Genomic DNA, 22,261 nt, shown 5'->3' with positions numbered 1-22,261 from the left:
GGTTCCAACTTTATTTCATACCAGCATTAATCGACCGATTATTGACAAATATAAATTAATTCTGAATAATTAACATCTGTGATGCTTCTAAAAACTTTTTTCCCTCCCACGTGTATACAACACACAGCATGTTTTAGAAAAACATATTTTAACTGATCAACTTTGGAGGTTTTGTTGACAAAGTGGAAAACATTTCAGCCACAACTCTTTAACCCTAGACGTTGAGTCCGGGACATACATGGCGGACAAGAACTGATACAGTCTGCTTTGCCAGTCTAAATGCATTCGCTGTTTCCCGTAGTCTTCACTCGTCGGCCAGGTAATACAAAGCACGTGCTATCTTTTTTTATCACATCCACGGTAGCCCGCATTCTCGTTGTCTCTCCTTGGACAAATGGACAAAGTTTTTGGCTAAATAGAGTCACAGCTGACCTGGACATTGGAAAGTTCTCTTGCCGTCTGAGAAGTGTTGTATCCCAAATAGCTGCAATGGTTTTCTCTTAAGGTATTCATGTGTGATTTCCACAAGTGTCTGTACATGTAGAAGAAGGAGAAACACGGCATGTCTGGATGACTCACCTCCATATTTCCAGTGGTTAGCTCCGAGTTACGAAACCGCTTCATTGAGAAGCTGGCTGTGGTGCGTTCTTTCTGATGTCACTTCCTGTGTGGGGCGCGGTCTTTCTGGCGTCACTTCCTCTCTGAACTCAGTTTGTAAACGATCAATGAGTCCATACAAAGCTAAGAGCCGGAGATTCAAGAAATACACGGCGCACTTACCCATGTAAAAAATTGTCCGAGGAGGGGAACCTTAAATGATGGTTTAATGTGGCTGAAACGGGGCTTAAGCTAAATAATTATTGGTTTAAGGGGTTATCCAACTTAGTGTAGACATAGCCTTAGTAATGATAGCAAAATAAGTGTTTTGTAGAAGTTTCTTGTAGGTTGTCCTATTTGTCCTGAACTAGGCATTAAAGTTGTGGTGTAGTGCTAAATGTTGTGAAGCTCATTTGAATGATAGTGGATGAGTTTGAAGGTTAACTTTGCACAACACTGTGTTAAACCTTGTTGCTCCCAACTGTTAATCCATGCTAATTGAGCAGCAGTGAAAAGGTCCTCTACTGGAGTGCTTTCAGGAGAAACAGCCTCTTGGTGAATTTGGGGGGCTTGCTAATGGACATGGTCCTGTTCTTTCGCTTTCTACTTGTCTTGACTTTTGTCTCTAATCAATCCCTTTTACACATTGTCCACCCTTTCAGTTGCTTGTGGCAGTTTAAGTACGGAAACATGTTTTTTCCTCAATGCACCACTACAGCGTAGAAGAACCAGACAGACTTTGCTGCATTTAGCCGTCACTTCAGTGGGAGCAGGAAATCCCAGAAGTCATTCATGCAGCATATTGCTTCCTATCGCCTAGCTAGAGCGTGTTCTGATGACTGGCGCCAACTATTCCTTCTGAATTTACACAAAATCGAGCTTTTTTGTACCCTTGGTTGATAACGTATCAGTGCTTACCTCTACACCTAAATTCCTTTTTGGGATTGTTCCTATTAGGCTGATTTTAAATCCTGTCAATCATTGTCTTTCCAAATAGTCGGAAGACGTGTGCAGATGGCTGGCTAGGATCTTTAATCCTTTATAATCCAATCATAGCACCAGGAGGTTTAGCTAAGATCAAACATCCTCATTTTCAAAATAAATGTAGAGGTCGCCACTTAGCTCAGTGTGTGAGTAGAAACTGAAGTTGTGTGTTTATCATGCCATTTCCACACAACCCTTTTCAGTTAGTGGCACCTTTTACCTACATTCTGTCACTTTTTTTTACCCCAGTTGTCACAGAAGCACAAATGGTCTTGACTGTGGTCTTCAATAAAACAACAAGCAGATTTTACAGCTTTTCAGGGCGTTTTATGATGTCTGCAGCTAGATTAACAGCTGGGATGTTGACACAGCTTTATCAGTGGCATCTCCATTTAGAGGGCAGGAACAGAAAGTAAAAAGGTTTCCTTGTGTTGTATGTCGATTGGATAACTGTAACCAATCACTGTAAATGGCTCTTCTGCTTTGGACACTTTGCTTGCGCTTCTGAGGAGAAAGTTGATCCTACCCCCTGGCCCCTTTTCCTGCTGGGATTAAGGGCCTGTCAGACGTATGCATTCCAGGAAATACCTTTACTAGGCCCAAGTGGGGTCACCATAGCAACTGGCGCTAGAACCTGCTGCTGCAGGCCCTCACTTGCTCACTCATGTGCATATGCTCACTGTCCATGGCTTTGCTGTAATGCTAGGTCTGTGATGCATTTAGAGGTTTGACACTCAGAAATGTTGTGATGCAAACATTGATAAAACTAACTATAAAATAAATTAGGAAAGTGTACACTTTGTGCTTTTCTCATAAGTGGAAAGTTGCTTCTTACCTTTGTAGCCTTGCAAACAACACCATTGTGACGGACTGTGTGTCATTCTAATTGGGTTACTCCCTCCCTCTTGGGTTATGTAGTCATTTAGAAGAGGGGAGCTCAGGTGTCCCGCTCTGTGACGCCTCCTCGCTCTTCATTCCTGTAATCGAATCCCGAGTAGCTTCTTGATGGTTAGATGATTGGGCCCCATTTAGGTTGCAATTTAATTTGGGGAAGAGCCACAACAGGCTGTGTGCCAGAAGGAAATCAAGAAAAGTATTTCCTGGTGTCCCTTGGTCATAATATTAGAGAACATTTTTCAAAAAGAGACAGTCTCCTTTATGTGTGCAGTCTGATTGTTTTAGGTCAGCAATAGTTTTCATTTTGTCGGTCTGTGATTTGTGTTAATATTAGAGTTGGACCTGCTTTTTTATTGTGATTATTTGTCAATGTCTGTATTATCTGATTCTTTTCAGCTCACCCAATGTTCCTCTTAGTCTCCACAGAAACACCAGCAGAACTCTTCACCCTCTATCTTGGGGGTCATCTGGACCTAAGCTGTTCTACGAAGGACTCCCTTCATGCTGTCAACTGGACTAAAGACCAAGTGGCCATCGTGGATGGAGAGCACACACGCATCCGTAATGGCCAGCTGGAGATTGAGACCGTGGAGCTGGCAGACTCTGGCCTGTACACATGCACAACCTTTGGCAACCAAAGCATCTTTTTCAACGTCACAGGTATTGTCATAAAACTCCAACCAGTGTGAGTCATAAAATCACATGGTAACATTGCTAGTTTGCCACCACAAATCCCAAGCCGTATAAACCAATACTGTATTGAAAATGACTGACCAAATTTGTGTTATTTTAACAGTCGATACTCTGGCCTCGTCTGAGGACGATGATGAGGACGAAGAATCTTCTTCAGAGGAATCTAAACTGTTAGGCAGTCAAAAACTGCTTCGTAAGTTGTCTGATTCCTTTTTAGTCACTATTACTGCTGTAGGAAATCCTAATTTTTGCACTGTTTATGTGTGTGTTAGTATTTCTCTGTGAATGCCTGTCAGACTGACCCTTTGAGTCTATCTGCCTCTGAAATTCAAAGTCGGCACATTTTAAAAACACAATCTAATATTGAATCCTTACTCATTAGGCAGCCAATTAGCATTTTGATTGTTGTTTTAGTTTAGTGTATTGATGTTTGTGTACATTGTGTTCTTTGTCTGTTTATTATAGCGATGGCTCCACAGTGGGCTCATCCAGAAAAAATGGAGAAAAAGCTTCATGCTGTTCCTGCCAGTAAAACTGTCAAGTTTCGCTGTCAGGCCAGTGGCAACCCAATACCCACTCTGAAATGGTACAAGAATGGTAAAGAGTTCAAAAGAGACCATCGCATTGGAGGGTTCAAGGTTAGTAAAACTGTAATTTACACCTGTGAATATTCTTTTAACATCAACTGTAGACTGAACAACACCCTCTTCAACATTTGGTTGTTGAATCTCAAACCTTTTGACCAGAAGTGTGAACATAACAGTGATCTGGTCTTTACAATCACAATATCGTCCCCTGGAGTAAAGAATGCTTACTGCAAGTGTAAATGAGATGCATAACAGAGGCAGTTGAAATCTTACACCACACAAGGCAAACATGAGCACAACCTGTAACCAAGCAAGCTGAATGGAAATGGTGATACTGCTTGTAAACTGTAAGTGTGCAAGATAATACCAAGTCTGTGATTGGAGCAACGCTTTACCTGACAGAGGTCTGCCAGATACTTCCTGTATTGGGTGTCAGCCAGGGGCGTCACTAGACCTAATTCTGTACTGGGGCACACCGAATTTATGAGAGTGTGCACAGTGTGCCAGAAAAAAAACAGATTCATCACTTATTTATCATAAAAAAACATAAATAGTTCTTTAAAATATTGAATCATATCAGACTATGATGTTGTCCAGATCTTTGACTAACCACCTGCAATGTACTGCGCTAATGCAGTACATTCCCTTGTGACAAAAAAGTCACTTGACCAAAAAGCATTCTGTTAGAAACTGACAGGTTTTTTGTTTTCCAAAAGATTGTTTTTTGTTTTTTCCTCAAATGGGAGGTTTTGTATTTCTGCCATCGATATTCAAAATGTAAATGAAAAAAACATGATTGGGACATCATTCATTGGTAGTCAACTCCTCAACTTTCATCTCTCCCTCACCTCTTCCAGCACTCATTTGGGTTCACACTGAGCCCTGGGCCTTCTTTTCAGGCCTGTCACTATGACATCGTTGAGTTTCCCAACTTGCTCGAGCTCCTCAACTCTGTTGGTCAGGGATTTTATTTCTTGGTCGTTTTTGATATTTTGGTCCTTGAGGTAACGGATCTCCTTCATAAAGTTGTCCATTTGGACCTTGATGCCATCAAGGCTTTCCAGTTGGCCCTTGATACCCTCAAGGGTGACCAAGACTGTTCCATATTGTTGACATGTCCTGTGGATTGGACTTGTCTTTTCTGCGGTCTGGCATTTTCAATCCTCTTGATTTCCAAACGGATTTTCTGTCATCGAATGTACTCTCCGTGCAGCAGAGGTTGTTATGGTTGAGCTTGACCTTGAGCTCTCCTACAGATCTCGCTGTTCTCTCCTAAAGCTGTTTCTCCTTTGGCAGCCAGGAGTGAATAACTGAATACATTTATATATGCATGAATTGTCATGAATTAAGTAACGCTTCCAAAACACAATATAGAATGTGAGATATAACGGGATCATGCATACATTTATTTGTTTTCAAAACGCTTACAAAAAAGTGGGACCCAAAAAGTTTACTGTGGGACACCATATTCCTAGCGCCAACACTGATGGAGTATTTGTGCGTGCAAAACAGCAGCAGGCGGCTGTGGCCTGTGGGCCGGTTCTAATACTAATCAAATATCATCCCGGGGGCCATAGATCATTCATTCGCGGGCCTTGACTTTGACACCCCTGCCCTAGAGGATCATGACAAAAAAGAATTGAGAAACACTAGATTAGCTGCTAAACTTAGACAAGAAAGACTTGTGGTTTTACTACTTGGTTTAAGGAACCACAAAAGAAGGTAGGGAGTATAAAAAATAGTTAACATAAAGGTTTTAAGATTTCATCAATAAAAACATAGAAAACATGTCACATGAAGATGCAGATGGGGCAATACCCGTGAATTCAGGTGGATTTGCAATTCTGTTTAAAACATAAAAAAAGACCCGAGCTTTGACTGTTGTGAGACATATACTGGGATTTGCTGTCTTAACAGCTTTTTGGTAGTTAGACCGTTGCTTAGAATCTCCAGAAAAGCATAAGTATGATTTTTGTTTCCACTTTCTGTTTGCGTGACAACATTCACGCTTGAGTGCATGAGTAGGGTCATTAAGCCACGGCTCTCTAGCAGGCTTTGCTTGCCTATTTATGAACGGAGCAATTGAGTCAAAAATGTCCCTGCAGGTGCAATGAAAGAGACAGATGAGTTTGTCAATGTCCATGTTGGAAGAGGGGCGGAGAGTGTGAGAGGCGTTAAAAGATCTGCCTGCAGTTGACATGTAGATGGCACAGCACACATGGATGCATAGTTTGCTCTGAGAGCCAGGCAACATGACAGAAAGTATTAAAGGGTAATTGTCTGAAATACCCAAATACACAAACCATGTGACCCACTTTATGAAGGATTCAATCAGGGGGTAGGCTCCACTCGCAGCTGTTACAGCTCAAGTTTCTGCCCAATATTTATTCAATCGGGAAATGTCCAGATATATATACATTTTTTCATAAATGCTTCCCCCTGACACAGTTAATAAATGATTGTTGGATATTTAAGCGGTTGTAAAATTCTCGATCAATCACTTTCTTTTGGGCACATGATGCTTCAGGTTTGAAAAGCTATTGGGCTTTTTTGTCATCTTGTGTTCACACGAGGAAAGATTCAGTAGCACAGGTGTGGTCCATGCATTTGCACATTAAAAATAAAGAAAGTCTGCTGTTTCCATCCAGATGTAGGCTGGTCCAGCCCCTGTCCTCTGCATCCCCAAGTCTTCTCCCTTCCCAGCTGGGACACATTTAGGAGTTTCCTTTCAGCTGCCTGTTCCCTCCTTCTTTGCACAGCCAGGCTGGGCAGCAAGCACACTTTCACCATATGGCTGCTGTGTTTTCACTCCCAGAGCTAAGGTCTGCATTGTGGGCTCGGGATGCCTCTCATCTCTCCTACTCTTGTTTTTATGGCCGGGGTTCCATTGTTCATATGCAGTATATGGTCTGCAGGAAGAAGGGAATAATGTAGACCACATGTATGAAGCCAAGCACAACACATCTGGCAGCAGGCAGTTGGAGTCCCCTCATGTTTTAGTCAAACAGGAGAAACCGTAAGGCTTAGTCTCAATACATGCATGTTTGATGTTGCCATTGCCTTAGAGCTTTGTTGGCTAATCACACAGTGCTGGTCTGGGCAGATTTATGGAAGAAAAATGAGAACATGTCTAGAAGAAAAGAAGCAGTCATCTGGTGGTGCTAATAGGACGGGCTGCTGCAAATATGAAACATGCACCCAATGTTCTTGTGAGTAGAACAAAGATCTCCTGCTGGAAATATATGTTGGCAGCAGGAAGTGACAATAGCTCTGGACCTTGTTATTGTCCCATTCCAATGTATCTACCTTGTTTGCCACCATTTTTGGGGATTATTCATATTCACAAAAAGCTCATGGACAACAAATAACTAGCTTTTGTTTCGTCTTAATGAGTACCGTACACCAGTTCTGAGTCCTCAGAAGTTTTATTTATGAGCCAGTTGGACCCAACAAAATACATTTAGTGTATGCAGTCTTCCAAATGCAGACTTGGTTCCAGAAGGGATTTGTGTGGACATTGATAACTAACCCTGAAAGATTCCCACATTACAAGCAGATTTCCTCCAAACATAATGTTTATGCAGTTGTTTAAAAGTAAAACATTTTAAACCAGCATCTGTTCTCCAATGCCCAGGTTCGTGACCATGTGTGGACCATCATCATGGAATCGGTGGTGCCCTCAGACAAGGGAAACTATACCTGTGTGGTGGAAAACCAGTATGGGAGCATCAATCATACCTACCAGTTGGATGTTGTCGGTAGGTTATGGCTTTCATCACAACGCAGAGGGAATTTCCATGTTTTTCTGGCTAGAATTTCAGGAAATATCAATTTCAATGCTTTACAAGGGATTCCATTAAAGTGATTCACACACAAAACCATTCCCTCAAGTTTTCTCACACCATTATGTTAACTTTCATGTTGTGTGTCAGCATTAGAAGTTTGGTTATGTGAGAATATGTATCATCTAAAAGCACACATTGAGTTATTTTTAGTGTGGTTGTCTTGTACTGTATATATATATATATATATATATATATATATATATATATATATATATATATATATATATATATATATATATATATATATATATATATATATATATATATATATATATATATATATAATATATATATATATATGTATATGTATATGTATATATATATGTATATATATACATATACATATATATGTATATATATATGTATATATATATATATATATATACATATATATGTATATATATACATATATATATATATATATATATATATGTATATATATATATATATATATATATATATATATATATATGTATATATATATATATATATATATGTGTATATATATATATATAAATATATATATGTATATATATATATATATATATATATATATATGTATATATATATATGTATATATATATATATATATATATATATATATATATATATGTATATGTATATATATATATATATATATATATATATATATATATATATGTATATATATATATATGTATATATATATATATATATATATATATATATATATATATATGTATATATATATATATATATGTATATATATATATATATATGTATATATATATATATGTATATATATATATATATATATATATATGTATATATATATATATGTATGTATATATATATGTATATATATATATATATGTATATATGTATATATATATGTATATATATATATATATATATATATATATATATATATATATATATATATATATATATATATATACTGCATGTGTGCGTAAAAATGTGTATATATGTTTGTATTTATATAAATGGGTTATACTTGTATAGTGCTTTTCTACCTTCAAGGTACTCAAAGCGCATTGACACTATTTCCACATTCACCCATTCACACACTGATGGCGGGGCTGCCATGCAAGGCCCTAACCACCACCCATCAGGAGCAAGGGTGAAGTGTCTTGCTCAAGGACACAACGGACGTGACTAGGTTGGTAGAAGGTGGGGATCGAACCAGGAACCCTCAGGTTGCTGGCACGGCCACTCTCCCAACCGCGCCACGCCTATATATATATATACTCCAAATAGATGAGGGTTGACGTGACACAGTCCTGTCTTGACTCTCTCTCATTCTGGAGCCATAGATGATATTCCCCATGCCAGTGTCTCCAGGGTATGGTGGGACCTCAGTGGGGACCTCAGTGGGGACCATAACCCTGACAAGTAGTCATATTGCTTCAGGAAGGGACATTTTGTTTTTAGCTTGTAACCTGTCAAGTTGCAGTTCAATACAAAGTTAATTGTGTGTCATTTGCTGCTTCTGTTTTCTGTACCACATTGATATTTTATTTTCAATGTGTGCCTATTTTGAAAGTTGTCATCATACTTGCTCAGCAACATAAATCTTGTATTTGGATTTGTTGCAGAGCGCTCTCCACACAGGCCAATCCTGCAGGCTGGCTTACCTGCTAATCGCAGTGCAGTGGTGGGCAGTGATGTGGAGTTTGTGTGCAAGGTGTTTAGTGATCCTCAGCCTCACATCCAGTGGTTGAAACACATCGAGGTCAACGGGAGTCGTGTCGGTCCAGACGGCTTACCGTACGTCCGCGTACTCAAGGTAAGATCTCACTCTGATGTCTTTTCATATAATCAAAGTGATGCTGTTCAACAGTGTTTCCCATACATTCATTACTTTTGCCCACACGCATGAATACATTTGGACCGCCACAACATATTTACACTTTATACAGAGACTGTTTGTGGATTAGCTTGTAGGTGCTAATATGCATGGTATTTGCACTCACTAACACATCTTGCATAAAGCAGGTCTGCCAGTGAATAAGAAAAGGAGGGATTAGTGTTGCTGGGTTAGCATCTTTGTGGCAATATGTAGCGAATAGGCAGACTCCTCTAGATACTCTCTTTTTCAAAAAAGCAACAAAACTCTTGAAGAGATTTTTTGAAACCGTGACATGAAAACATGTCTTGCTCTTCTCAAGAAGCAGTGAGTGGGGCGGTATAGCTCGGTTGGTAGAGCGGCCGTGCCAGCAACTTGAGGGTTGCAGGTTCGATCCCCGCTTCCGCCATCCTAGTCACTTCCGTTGTGTCCTTGGGCAAGACACTTTACCCACCTGCTCCCAGTGCCACCCACACTGGTTTGAATGTAACTTAGATATTGGGTTTCACTATGTAAAGCGCTTTGAGTCACTTGAGAAAAAGCGCTATATAAATGTAATTCACTTCACTTCACTTCAGTGCTGCGGTGGCCCCTCCCCTATTTAAAAGCACTCACGCTGTCTTCTTTATGGCATTTGGTAAAAATGAAGTAACAGAAGAAAGTTTATTTGTACTTCTAAACATATTTGTTTTACTTACTTGTTTTCTCTCACTCGTTACTCCATTCTCCTACAGCATCTGTTGCAATTGTTTTCAAATGCATCAATGTCTAATACGCAAATTTGATGATGACGTCAATTTGTCATCTCCCCGAACACCACCACAAATAGATGACAGTCCTGTGGGAAACACTGTAATATTTTCCTTTGATAGCTGAAATGATAAGAAGAATGACGGCAACAGGCTTCAAACACTGCAAGTCAAAACGTGATTTTGCCAAAGTATTGAGTTGTGCGACTACTTTGTTATGAGCTGCACCTAACATTTCTTTATTTCCAGCATTCTGGGGTCAATAGTTCGGATGCTCAGTTGCTGACACTCTACAATGTGACAGAGGAGGACAGTGGAGAATATATATGTAAAGTGTCCAATTATATAGGGGAGGCCAATCAGTCGGCTTGGCTGACTGTCACCAGATTTGAGGCCACAGGTAAACATGACTGCAGCTGTACGGGACAACACAGTGGAGACACTTTAAAGAGCACCTGGAAAAGCTAGGGCCGTATAACTGGAGACAACCTCGGCTGTTTCTCTCCTCCCTGCCTCCCTCCTTCTCTCCTCCCTCCTTCTCTCCTGCCTCAGTGCTCCTGACTGTAAATGACGCTATGGAAAATTCCCAGCAGAACAGTTGAAAGTGTTTAGTCTCAGGTTTACTTTGGACCTGTTCTTAAGTCTCACTCTTTCCTTTCCTGTGCCATCTTCTTTCATTATTCCTGCTCCCTGGACTGGCTTTGTTTCCCCCAACTATCCTCATCTTTTACCATCCTCCTGCTGTGTGTCCAACGCTCACTGTCCAGGGAAAGGAATGTGAGTGTGACCTGTTCTGCTGTGGACTTTTCCATGTTGCCCATCTCTTGCATGTAGAGGTGAGACTGAGGTATTTGACCTGGTGACGGGATGGCCCAATGTGGTGTTCAGCCAGACACATCCAACCTAACTAGCTCCTCCACTAACAGATTCTAGGGTGGCCGTGGACAAGTTCTTGGCTGTGGTTCTCGGTTTTTGTTGGGCAATTGGTGTTGGTGGAGGAGGACAACTCTCCTCTATCACTTTTCTCTTTCAGAATGCTTTACTCATGGTTCCTTTCTCCCTATTGGGCCTCTTGTTGGGTCTGCTTCCTTTCTTTTCTAGACCGCGGGCCTTAACACCACAGACAAGGAAATGGAAGTCCTGCAACTGAGAAATGTGTCTCTTGATGACGCTGGGGAGTATACCTGCTTGGCGGGCAATTCTATCGGGTTCTCTCATCACTCTGCATGGTTGACCGTTTTTGAAGGTATCAGTGGTTCTGTCTCTCACTCTCTCCTTAAATTTCTCTTCTGTTCTTTGCAACAATCTGGCTATCTGCCGTCACATTTTGTCAGAAGTGAAAGCGAATGAAATGATCTGGGAAAATGTGAGCAGAAGCTGAGACAGGTTGTTTACCTAACTTCCCTCCTCTCAGTATGCGTCCTTCCTCACTCTATGCCATGCTGTGCTTACATGAAGTTTAAGAATGCCAAACAAATCACGAGCTGCCTCAAATCTAGCCCTATATAAGAATTAAATAAACATATGTAAAAAGGAGCAATTCTTATGTGTTCCAGCCACATTTGATTAAGATTTTTAAAATAATTGTTTGGCAGTCATGGTCAGATTTCACTTTGAACTGTTGAAACCATTCTGCTTTTTGATTTATGTTTACATTTCATTTGGGGTAAAGCCAATTTGTTTGACAAGTGCTTCCAATGACATGTATGCCTCATGTCATTTCCTGCTGTGAGAGCGCTGTCGGACTCTGATAATTGGCCCTCTGTACTTTGTGTCTCATTCCTCACTGGAGGAACTGGCATTAGTCCAATTATCAAGTTGCTTGTGGGTCAGCCTCTTCACATAAGTGCAGCTGTCTTGTGTGTTGCTGTTGTTGGGGAGCACATTTTGGTTTGGGATGGTTAAAGGATTCCAATTAGTAGCACATACATCATTACCATGAGATTGCACACTTTTGAGTGCCTGTTACACTTACAAAGTGTAATTATGTCCTATGACCAAAACAATATCTTAAAGGCATGACACAATCCCATCCCAAGCCAACATGTACCTTTTTGTTTTGCTGTCCCAACTGTTGAGGTTAATACTAAGTTATCCAAGTTGGGCCTTTTTAGCTTATGGGAGGATAAAAACACAATCTGATTCAATATCAGTTCCACATTACACTTTATATAGCACACAAGTGCATAGTTATTGGCTTTTTCTTCAACAATGATATTATCACCCACACCAACACATAAACTAATGAGTTAAAATGACATTGTGCCCTCTTACACCTACACATATTGGGAACTAGGGCTTCAAAACATATACATTACTACTTATGAAGCATGGTTTGTGTGTGATGTGTGAGTGACTTTTGTGTATAACAACCATACCTTTGGCACTCTCAAATTGTTGCTATGTGGCTAAATACCATTGTTTTTTGGTGGTGTTGCACCCACACGTGTCAAACTGGTTTTTACACACCGTAGTATGAATGTGGTTGATCTAGTGTTGTTGAATAGGTTTTTTTGAGTATGAGTATGGTTGGCTGTGCAGATGTATGTCAAGTTCATTTACAGTTGATGCAATGCTCCCCCACCTCTGTCTAGCTGTCCCACACTATCCTGAGGCCAGCCACACCTACCTGGAGGTGGTCATCTACTGTGTGGGCTTCTTCTTCATCGCTGTCATGATTGCCATCGTAATCATTGTCAAGATACGCACCTCCTCCAAGAAGAGTGACTTCAACAGTCAGCAGGCTGTCCACAAGCTGGCCAAAAGCATACCCCTGCGCAGACAGGTAACAGAAAGTAGATAGGGGGTTTGGAATATATTTACCTTTCAACTCTTTTGTATTACAATACCTTTTTTGTAAAACATCTGTATGAGTGTATGTTGACCCCATAATCTTACAAAAAGCACGCTTCCATTGAGAGTGTCAAGAGCGCAAGTCTTACCAGGTAGGTTTAGTGTTCTTTTGGAATATTGTCAAACTAGTGGGATTTGTAGTCCTGGGCTTTCTCTTGGCTAAATTAGCATATGCAATCGGTGTGTGTTTCACTATGAGGGGAGTAATGTCAGGCTTCTTTACTTCAGGTCTCTGTGGACTCAAGTTCCTCTATCCACTCCGGTGTGATGTTGGTGCGGCCTTCCCGTCTATCTTCCAGCGGCTCCCCCATGTTGTCAGGGGTGTCTGAGTATGAACTCCCCCAAGATCCTCGCTGGGAGCTTCTACGAGATTGGTATGTCCTGAAAACTACAACTTTAAACAAGGATACTACTTTACTTTTAGAAGGGTGACGTTTAGTACAGTATATGTTCTACCATTTCTTTGCTAATAGGTCCTTAAATCATCCATGGTGAAAAGGAAAATTGTGCATGCATAGACCCTACCATTTTTCCACTTTCGATTCTGCTTAATGTTACGGTTCTTTAACTGTTTTCTTATTTATTCTTATTTGGGAAAAACCAGAACAAAAAGGTAAATTAGCATCAGTTGTGATTAGTTTAGATCTAACATGACCTTACAAAGCCAACATTAAGGTCTTAAGAGACACATAGCATATACAATAAATATAACAAATACATATTATTCTGTAGAATTGAACAAAATAAAACATGTGGAAAATACTCAAGAATGTAACATTTATATTAACATTTTCAAAATGTTTAAGAATCTTTTGTCATCTCCCTAAAATACATTGGTGACGCTCAAACTATTAGAATGCTTTGTTTATATTTACAAGATGAAACTATCATATACGTAACATGCAACACAATATACCTTCTTTTGATTTCATTTTGAGTATTATGGCTTAGTTTATGAAAACCTTGAATTGAAAATCTCATCAAATGTGGGGTCTTCATAAAGTGTAAGCCATGATCATTAAAACTATAACAAATATTTCACTTTGCATGTAATGAGGTAATATCACATATTAGTTTCATATTTCAAGTTAAACTGCTGCCATCAATGAACTTTTACACAATATTCAAATTTTATGAGTTTCACCTGAATAATGGAAATGACTGAGTGAAAATGTGCTTGCAGGAAAACATGCAACTTTTCTCCAACTACAATTGAACATTCACTTCATGAAAATCAGCAGCACTGTGGCAAATGTGTGCAAGTTTTAAACACAAACGTAGTCACTGCTTGTACACTTCCTTGAAAGTAGACGCTATAGCGCCAGCCGGCAGACATGAAATGGAGCTAGTCCTTACTGCCCGCCTCGGAGCCAGGGAGAATGTCTCTGGTCTTAATGGAACAGGTAATGTTCAATACACAAGGATTGTGTTGAACAATTTCCCTTGTGGATCATTAAAGTTGGTCTAAGTCTAACAGCACTGACATGATAGGCGGTCAGTTAGTATCAATGGAACAGGTAATAGCACTGACATGATAGGCGGTCAGTTAGTATCAATGGAACAGGTAATAGCACTGACATGATAGGCGGTTAGTTAGTATCAATGGAACAGGTAATAGCACTGACATGATAGGCGGTCAGTTAGTATCAATGGAACAGGTAATAGCACTGACATGATAGGCGGTTAGTTAGTATCAATGGAACAGGTAATAGCACTGACATGATAGGCGGTCAGTTAGTATCAATGGAACAGGTAATAGCACTGACATGATAGGCGGTTAGTTAGTATCAATGGAACAGGTAATAGCACTGACATGATAGGCGGTTAGTTAGTATCAATGGAACAGGTAATAGCACTGACATGATAGGCGGTCAGTTAGTATCAATGGAACAGGTAATAGCACTGACATGATAGGCGGTCAGTTAGTATCAATGGAACAGGTAATAGCACTGACATGATAGGCGGTTAGTTAGTATCAATGGAACAGGTAATAGCACTGACATGATAGGCGGTTAGTTAGTATCAATGGAACAGGTAATAGCACTGACATGATAGGCAGTCAGTTAGTATCAATGGAACAGGTAATAGCACTGACATGATAGGCGGTTAGTTAGTATCAATGGAACAGGTAATAGCATTGACATGATAGGCAGTCAGTTAGTATCAATGGAACAGGTAATAGCACTGACATGATAGGCGGTTAGTTAGTATCAATGGAACAGGTAATAGCACTGACATGATAGGCAGTCAGTTAGTATCAATGGAACAGGTAATAGCACTGACATGATAGGCGGTTAGTTAGTATCAATGGAACAGGTAATAGCACTGACATGATAGGCAGTCAGTTAGTATCAATGGAACAGGTAATAGCACTGACATGATAGGCGGTTAGTTAGTATCAATGGAACAGGTAATAGCACTGACATGATAGGCAGTCAGTTAGTATCAATGGAACAGGTAATAGCACTGACATGATAGGCGGTTAGTTAGTATCAATGGAACAGGTAATAGCACTGACATGATAGGCAGTCAGTTAGTATCAATGGAACAGGTAATAGCACTGACATGATAGGCGGTTAGTTAGTATCAATGGAACAGGTAATAGCACTGACATGATAGGCAGTCAGTTAGTATCAATGGAACAGGTAATAGCACTGACATGATAGGCGGTTAGTTAGTATCAATGGAACAGGTAATAGCACTGACATGATAGGCGGTCAGTTAGTATCAATGGAACAGGTAATAGCACTGACATGATAGGCGGTCAGTTTTATCAATGGAACAGGTAATAGCACTGACATGATAGGCGGTCAGTTAGTATCAATAGTACTGACATGATAGGCGGTCAGTTAGTATCAATAGCACTGACATGATAGGCGGTCAGTTAGTATCAATAGCACTGACATGATAGGCGGTCAGTTAGTATCAATAGTACTGACATGATAGGCGGTCAGTTAGTATCAGTAGCACTGACATGATAGGCGGTCAGTTAGTATTAGTAGCACTGACATGATAGGCGGTCAGTTAGTATTAGTAGCACTGACATGATAGGCGGTCAGTTAGTATTAGTAGCACTGACATGATAGGCGGTCAGTTAGTATTAGTAGCACTGACATGATAGGCGGTCAGTTAGTATTAGTAGCACTGACATGATAGGCGGTCAGTTAGTATTAGTAGCACTGACATGATAGGCGGTCAGTTAGTATTAGTAGCACTGACATGATAGGCGGTCAGTTAGTATTAGTAGCACTGACATGATAGGCGGTCAGTTAGTATTAGTAGCACTGACATGATAGGCGGTCAGTTAGTATCAATAGCACTGACATGATAGGCGGTCAGTTAGTATCAATAGCACTGACATGATAGGCGGTCAGTTAGTATCAGTAGCACTGACATGATAGGCGGTCAGTTAGTATCAGTAGCACTGACATGATAGGCGGTCAGTTAGTATTAGTAGCACTGACATGATAGGCGGTCAGTTAGTATTAGTAGCACTGACATGATAGGCGGTCAGTTAGTATTAGTAGCACTGACATGATAGGCGGTCAGTTAGTATTAGTAGCACTGACATGATAGGCGGTCAGTTAGTATTAGTAGCACTGACATGATAGGCGGTCAGTTAGTATTAGTAGCACTGACATGATAGGCGGTCAGTTAGTATTAGTAGCACTGACATGATAGGCGGTCAGTTAGTATTGACTAGCATTACTCCTGCTAGGATGAGATTGATGCCACATGCATTTGTAGTCGTTGCTTGCTGCGTGTTGAAATGTTTCAGCATATTGCAGTGATGTCCTCCTCTGGGTGAAGTAGCAGTCTTGTAGTTCTTTCAAGTAGTACTGTTGCAATCCTTTCTTGTCAAATGTAGTCAACTCTAGAGCGTTTGTTTGGCCCGGGCATCGCCATGTTGCTTTCTGACGTCACTACGCATGTTGCATTCCCAACCGCTGGCATCCATAAGGGAACCCTTTGAAAAATGAGCAAGCTATTCTATGGAATTGATACACTGGGAACCGCTTCTGAAGAAGATTTCCATCCCTACTACTGTGTTAGAGTGTTATGGAATTAAAATCCATCCACTTATTTTCTACCGTTTGTTGCTCTCGGAGGGGCGGGGGCACTGGAGCCTATCCCAGCCGTGGCCATCTCATGGCAGATAGACAGACACTGTTTAAACATACTCTTGTATCACAGTTACTACATTCTTTTCCTGCAGTCTGGTTCTTGGGAAGCCCCTTGGCGAGGGCTGCTTCGGTCAAGTCGTGATGGGAGAGGCGCTGGGTCTGGACAAAGAGAAACCAAACCGTGTGACCAAGGTTGCAGTCAAAATGTTAAAGTGTAAGTATGATTTAGGCTTGTGTCGGATTATCTGGAACACATGATTGATGTTCTCAATCACTCCTGCTGAGATTGCACCTCCCACAAAATCTAACCAGACCGTCAAGGCTGTAATTGGTCAGCTTGTAGTACATCACTTCCTGTGTGTATACTGTAGTACATTACTTCCTGTGTGTATACTGTAAGTATACTGTAGTACATTACTTCCTGTGTGTATACTGTAAGTATACTGTAGTACATTACTTCCTGTGTGTATACTGTAAGTATACTGTAGTACATTATTTCCTGTGTGTATACTGTAAGTATACTGTAGTACATCACTTCCTGTGTGTATACTGTAAGTATACTGTAGTACATTACTTCCTGTGTGTATACTGTAAGTATACTGTAGTACATTACTTCCTGTGTGTATACTGTAAGTATACTGTAGTACATTACTTCCTGTGTGTATACTGTAAGTATGCTGTAGTACATTACTTCCTGTGTGTATACTGTAAGTATACTGTAGTACATTATTTCCTGTGTGTATACTGTAAGTATACTGTAGTACATTATTTCCTGTGTGTATACTGTAAGTATACTGTAGTACATTACTTCCTGTGTGTATACTGTAAGTATACTGTAGTACATTATTTCCTGTGTGTATACTGTAAGTATGCTGTAGTACATTACTTCCTGTGTGTATACTGTAAGTATACTGTAGTACATTATTTCCTGTGTGTATACTGTAAGACAGCCCTGAGCAACTTCTACTTCCACTTGGGATCAACTTTTGTAATAAAATTGACACTTTAGTTCCAGCTACAATAACACTCTGCCGTCTCTTTTCAATTTCCATTGCTCACCCATGACAAAGGAAGCTAACAAGCTCATGGTGTATGACATGGTTGCTCACTTAGTTGACAATGAAGCATTATAAAATCATAGAGACAGTGTATATACTGACTACACTGAAGCATAGAGACAGTGTATATACTGACTACACTGAAGCATAGAGACAGTGTATATACTGACTACACTGAAGCATAGAGACAGTGTATATACTGACTACACTGAAGCATAGAGACAGTGTATATACTGACTACACTGAAGCATAGAAACAGTGTATATACTGACTACACTGAAGCATAGAGACAGTGTATATACTGACTACACTGAAGCATAGAGACAGTGTATATACTGACTACACTGAAGCATAGAGACAGCGTATATACTGACTACACTGAAGCATAGAGACAGTGTATATACTGACTACACTGAAGCATAGAGACAGTGTATATACTGACTACACTGAAGCATAGAGACAGTGTATATACTGACTACACTGAAGCATAGAGACAGTGTATATACTGACTACACTGAAGCATAGAGACAGCGTATATACTGACTACACTGAAGCATAGAGACAGCGTATATACTGACTACACTGAAGCATAGAGACAGTGTATATACTGACTACACTGAAGCATAGAGACAGTGTATATACTGACTACACTGAAGCATAGAGACAGTGTATATACTGACTACACTGAAGCATAGAGACAGTGTATATACTGACTACACTGAAGCATAGAGACAGCGTATATACTGACTACACTGAAGCATAGAAACAGTGTATATACTGACTACACTGAAGCATAGAGACAGTGTATATACTGACTACACTGAAGCATAGAGACAGTGTATATACTGACTACACTGAAGCATAGAGACAGTGTATATACTGACTACACTGAAGCATAGAGACAGCGTATATACTGACTACACTGAAGCATAGAGACAGTGTATATACTGACTACACTGAAGCATAGAGACAGTGTATATACTGACTACACTGAAGCATAGAGACAGTGTATATACTGACTACACTGAAGCATAGAGACAGTGTATATACTGACTACACTGAAGCATAGAGACTGTATATACTGACTACACTGAAGCATAGAGACAGTGTATATACTGACTACACTGAAGCATAGAGACAGTGTATATACTGACTACACTGAAGCATAGAGACTGTATATACTGACTACACTGAAGCATAGAGACAGTGTATATACTGACTACACTGAAGCATAGAGACAGTGTATATACTGACTACACTGAAGCATAGAGACAGCGTATATACTGACTACACCGAAACATAGAGACAGTGTATATACTGACTACACTGAAGCATAGAGACAGCGTATATACTGACTACACTGAAACATAGAGACAGTGTATATACTGACTACACTGAAGCATAGAGACAGCGTATATACTGACTACACTGAAACATAGAGACAGTGTATATACTGACTACACTGAAGCATAGAGACTGTATATACTGACTACACTGAAGCATAGAGACAGTGTATATACTGACTACACTGAAGCATAGAGACAGTGTATATACTGACTACACTGAAGCATAGAGACAGTGTATATACTGACTACACTGAAGCATAGAGACAGTGTATATACTGACTACACTGAAGCATAGAGACAGTGTATATACTGACTACACTGAAGCATAGAGACAGTGTATATACTGACTACACTGAAGCATAGAGACAGTGTATATACTGACTACACTGAAGCATAGAGACAGTGTATATACTGACTACACTGAAGCATAGAGACAGTGTATATACTGAGTACACTGAAGCATAGAGACAGTGTATATACTGAGTACACTGAAGCATAGAGACAGTGTATATACTGACTACACTGAAGCATAGAGACAGTGTATATACTGAGTACACTGAAGCATAGAGACAGTGTATATACTGAGTACACTGAAGCATAGAGACAGTGTATATACTGACTACACTGAAGCATAGAGACAGCGTATATACTGACTACACTGAAGCATAGAGACAGCGTATATACTGACTACACTGAAGCATAGAGACAGCGTATATACTGACTACACTGAAGCATAGAGACAGTGTATATACTGACTACACTGAAGCATAGAGACAGCGTATATACTGACTACACTGAAGCATAGAGACAGTGTATATACTGACTACACTGAAGCATAGAGACAGTGTATATACTGACTACACTGAAGCATAGAGACAGTGTATATACTGACTACACTGAAGCATAGAGACAGTGTATATACTGACTACACTGAAGCATAGAGACAGTGTATATACTGACTACACTGAAGCATAGAGACAGTGTATATACTGACTACACTGAAGCATAGAGACAGTGTATATACTGACTACACTGAAGCATAGAGACAGTGTATATACTGACTACACTGAAGCATAGAGACAGTGTATATACTGACTACACTGAAGCATAGAGACAGTGTATATACTGAGTACACTGAAGCATAGAGACAGTGTATATACTGAGTACACTGAAGCATAGAGACAGTGTATATACTGACTACACTGAAGCATAGAGACAGTGTATATACTGAGTACACTGAAGCATAGAGACAGTGTATATACTGACTACACTGAAGCATAGAGACAGTGTATATACTGACTACACTGAAGCATAGAGACAGTGTATATACTGACTACACTGAAGCATAGAGACAGTGTATATACTGACTACACTGAAGCATCATCCAGACTTGAAACATTGCAAATGGCTGTGCAGTGTGAGTCATAAGAATAGTAATACCTTTTATTTAATAGCTGAAAGTCAAAGTGTTGAATGTGTCAATGGCTGAAATTAATTTGATTGGTAGTAGCATTAATCCTAATCAGAATAGTAGTTGAAGCAGAGAGGGACTTTCATTATGTCGTCAATTGTCCTTGTCCACAAAGTGTTTCTTTTACACCAGCTTCTTTCTTTGACTTTCATTATGTGGATGGCTGAAGTAGGAAATGTTATACTGCAGTAAAAGATCTTAAGTCTCAGAGCTGCAATGCTTGCTTCTGAGAAGTTGAGGTCCTCTAACATCATTTATTTGTGACACCCTCCAGCTGATGCCACAGAGAAAGACCTTTCGGACCTTATTTCAGAGATGGAGATGATGAAGATCATTGGGAAGCACAAGAACATCATAAATCTGCTCGGGGCATGTACTCAGGATGGTAAGAGTTCTGACAATTGATGTATCCCTTGAGTAACAGCTAGTATGGATTCATGGATGTCAGTTTTTACTCACCCTTGCCAAAGTGTATAAGATTGGCAGGAATGTAGTCATTATAGGTGAAGATATTGATTTAGTTACCTGTGAAAAAACCTCAACGTAATATTCCGACCATCATTATGCTTCTAGGTCCTTTGTATGTGATTGTGGAGTACGCATCCAAGGGCAACTTAAGAGAGTATTTGCGTGCACGACGCCCTCCGGGCATGGAGTACTGTTACAACCCGGACCAAGTCCCTGTAGAGAACATGTCCATCAAAGACCTGGTGTCCTGTGCCTACCAAGTGGCCCGAGGCATGGAGTACCTGTCTTCCAAGAAGGTAATAGAAGTAATACGAGCACGACGACCCTCGCTCGATTTCCTCTTCTAAATGGACTGAAATGTAAATCCACTCTTTGAATAGAAAACATTCCCAAAAACTTAAAAAAAAACCAGCAACCTCAAAAAGCTCTGGTATGGAAATAGAGCGTGTCCATGAAGCCTTTTGACCATTTAACACAAACACGTTCATTATTTCACAAATATACGAAGAGGAGATACTGATGTTTTAAAGGCCTACTGAAACCCACTACTACCGACCACGCAGTCTGATAGTTTATATATCAATGATGAAATCTTAACATTATAACACATGCCAATACGGCCGGGTTAACTTATAAAGTGACATTTTAAATTTGCCGCTAAACTTCCGGTTCGAAACGCCTCTGAGGATGACGTATGCGTGTGACGTAGCCCGGCGAACACGGGTATGCCTTCCACATTGAAG

General features: G+C 39.9%; 1 protein-coding gene across 4 annotated transcripts in view; it reads left to right on the top strand.

The window, feature by feature from the left end:
* fgfr1a (fibroblast growth factor receptor 1a) overlaps positions 1-22,261 on the top strand; it is a 75,154-nt gene that overhangs the window by 33,322 nt on the left and 19,571 nt on the right. The window contains exons 3-13 of one of the 4 annotated variants that reach the window (XM_062051712.1): positions 2,896-3,138; positions 3,275-3,364; positions 3,637-3,809; positions 7,393-7,516; positions 9,199-9,389; positions 10,448-10,598; positions 12,793-12,983; positions 13,280-13,425; positions 17,268-17,389; positions 21,325-21,435; positions 21,624-21,814. In XM_062051712.1, the coding sequence (XP_061907696.1) occupies positions 2,896-3,138; positions 3,275-3,364; positions 3,637-3,809; positions 7,393-7,516; positions 9,199-9,389; positions 10,448-10,598; positions 12,793-12,983; positions 13,280-13,425; positions 17,268-17,389; positions 21,325-21,435; positions 21,624-21,814 (1,733 nt within the window). Of the gene's footprint in view, positions 1-2,895; positions 3,139-3,274; positions 3,365-3,636; positions 3,810-7,392; positions 7,517-9,198; positions 9,390-10,447; positions 10,599-11,299; positions 11,445-12,792; positions 12,991-13,279; positions 13,426-17,267; positions 17,390-21,324; positions 21,436-21,623; positions 21,815-22,261 lie in introns of all 4 variants that reach the window. The other 3 variants (XM_062051711.1, XM_062051714.1, XM_062051713.1) reach the window with 3 other exon arrangements.

This window comes from Entelurus aequoreus, linkage group LG06 (genome assembly GCF_033978785.1).
Source record: "Entelurus aequoreus isolate RoL-2023_Sb linkage group LG06, RoL_Eaeq_v1.1, whole genome shotgun sequence".
NCBI classification, from domain to species: Eukaryota; Metazoa; Chordata; class Actinopteri; order Syngnathiformes; family Syngnathidae; genus Entelurus; species Entelurus aequoreus.
This window is presented reverse-complemented; position numbering and strand designations above follow the sequence as displayed.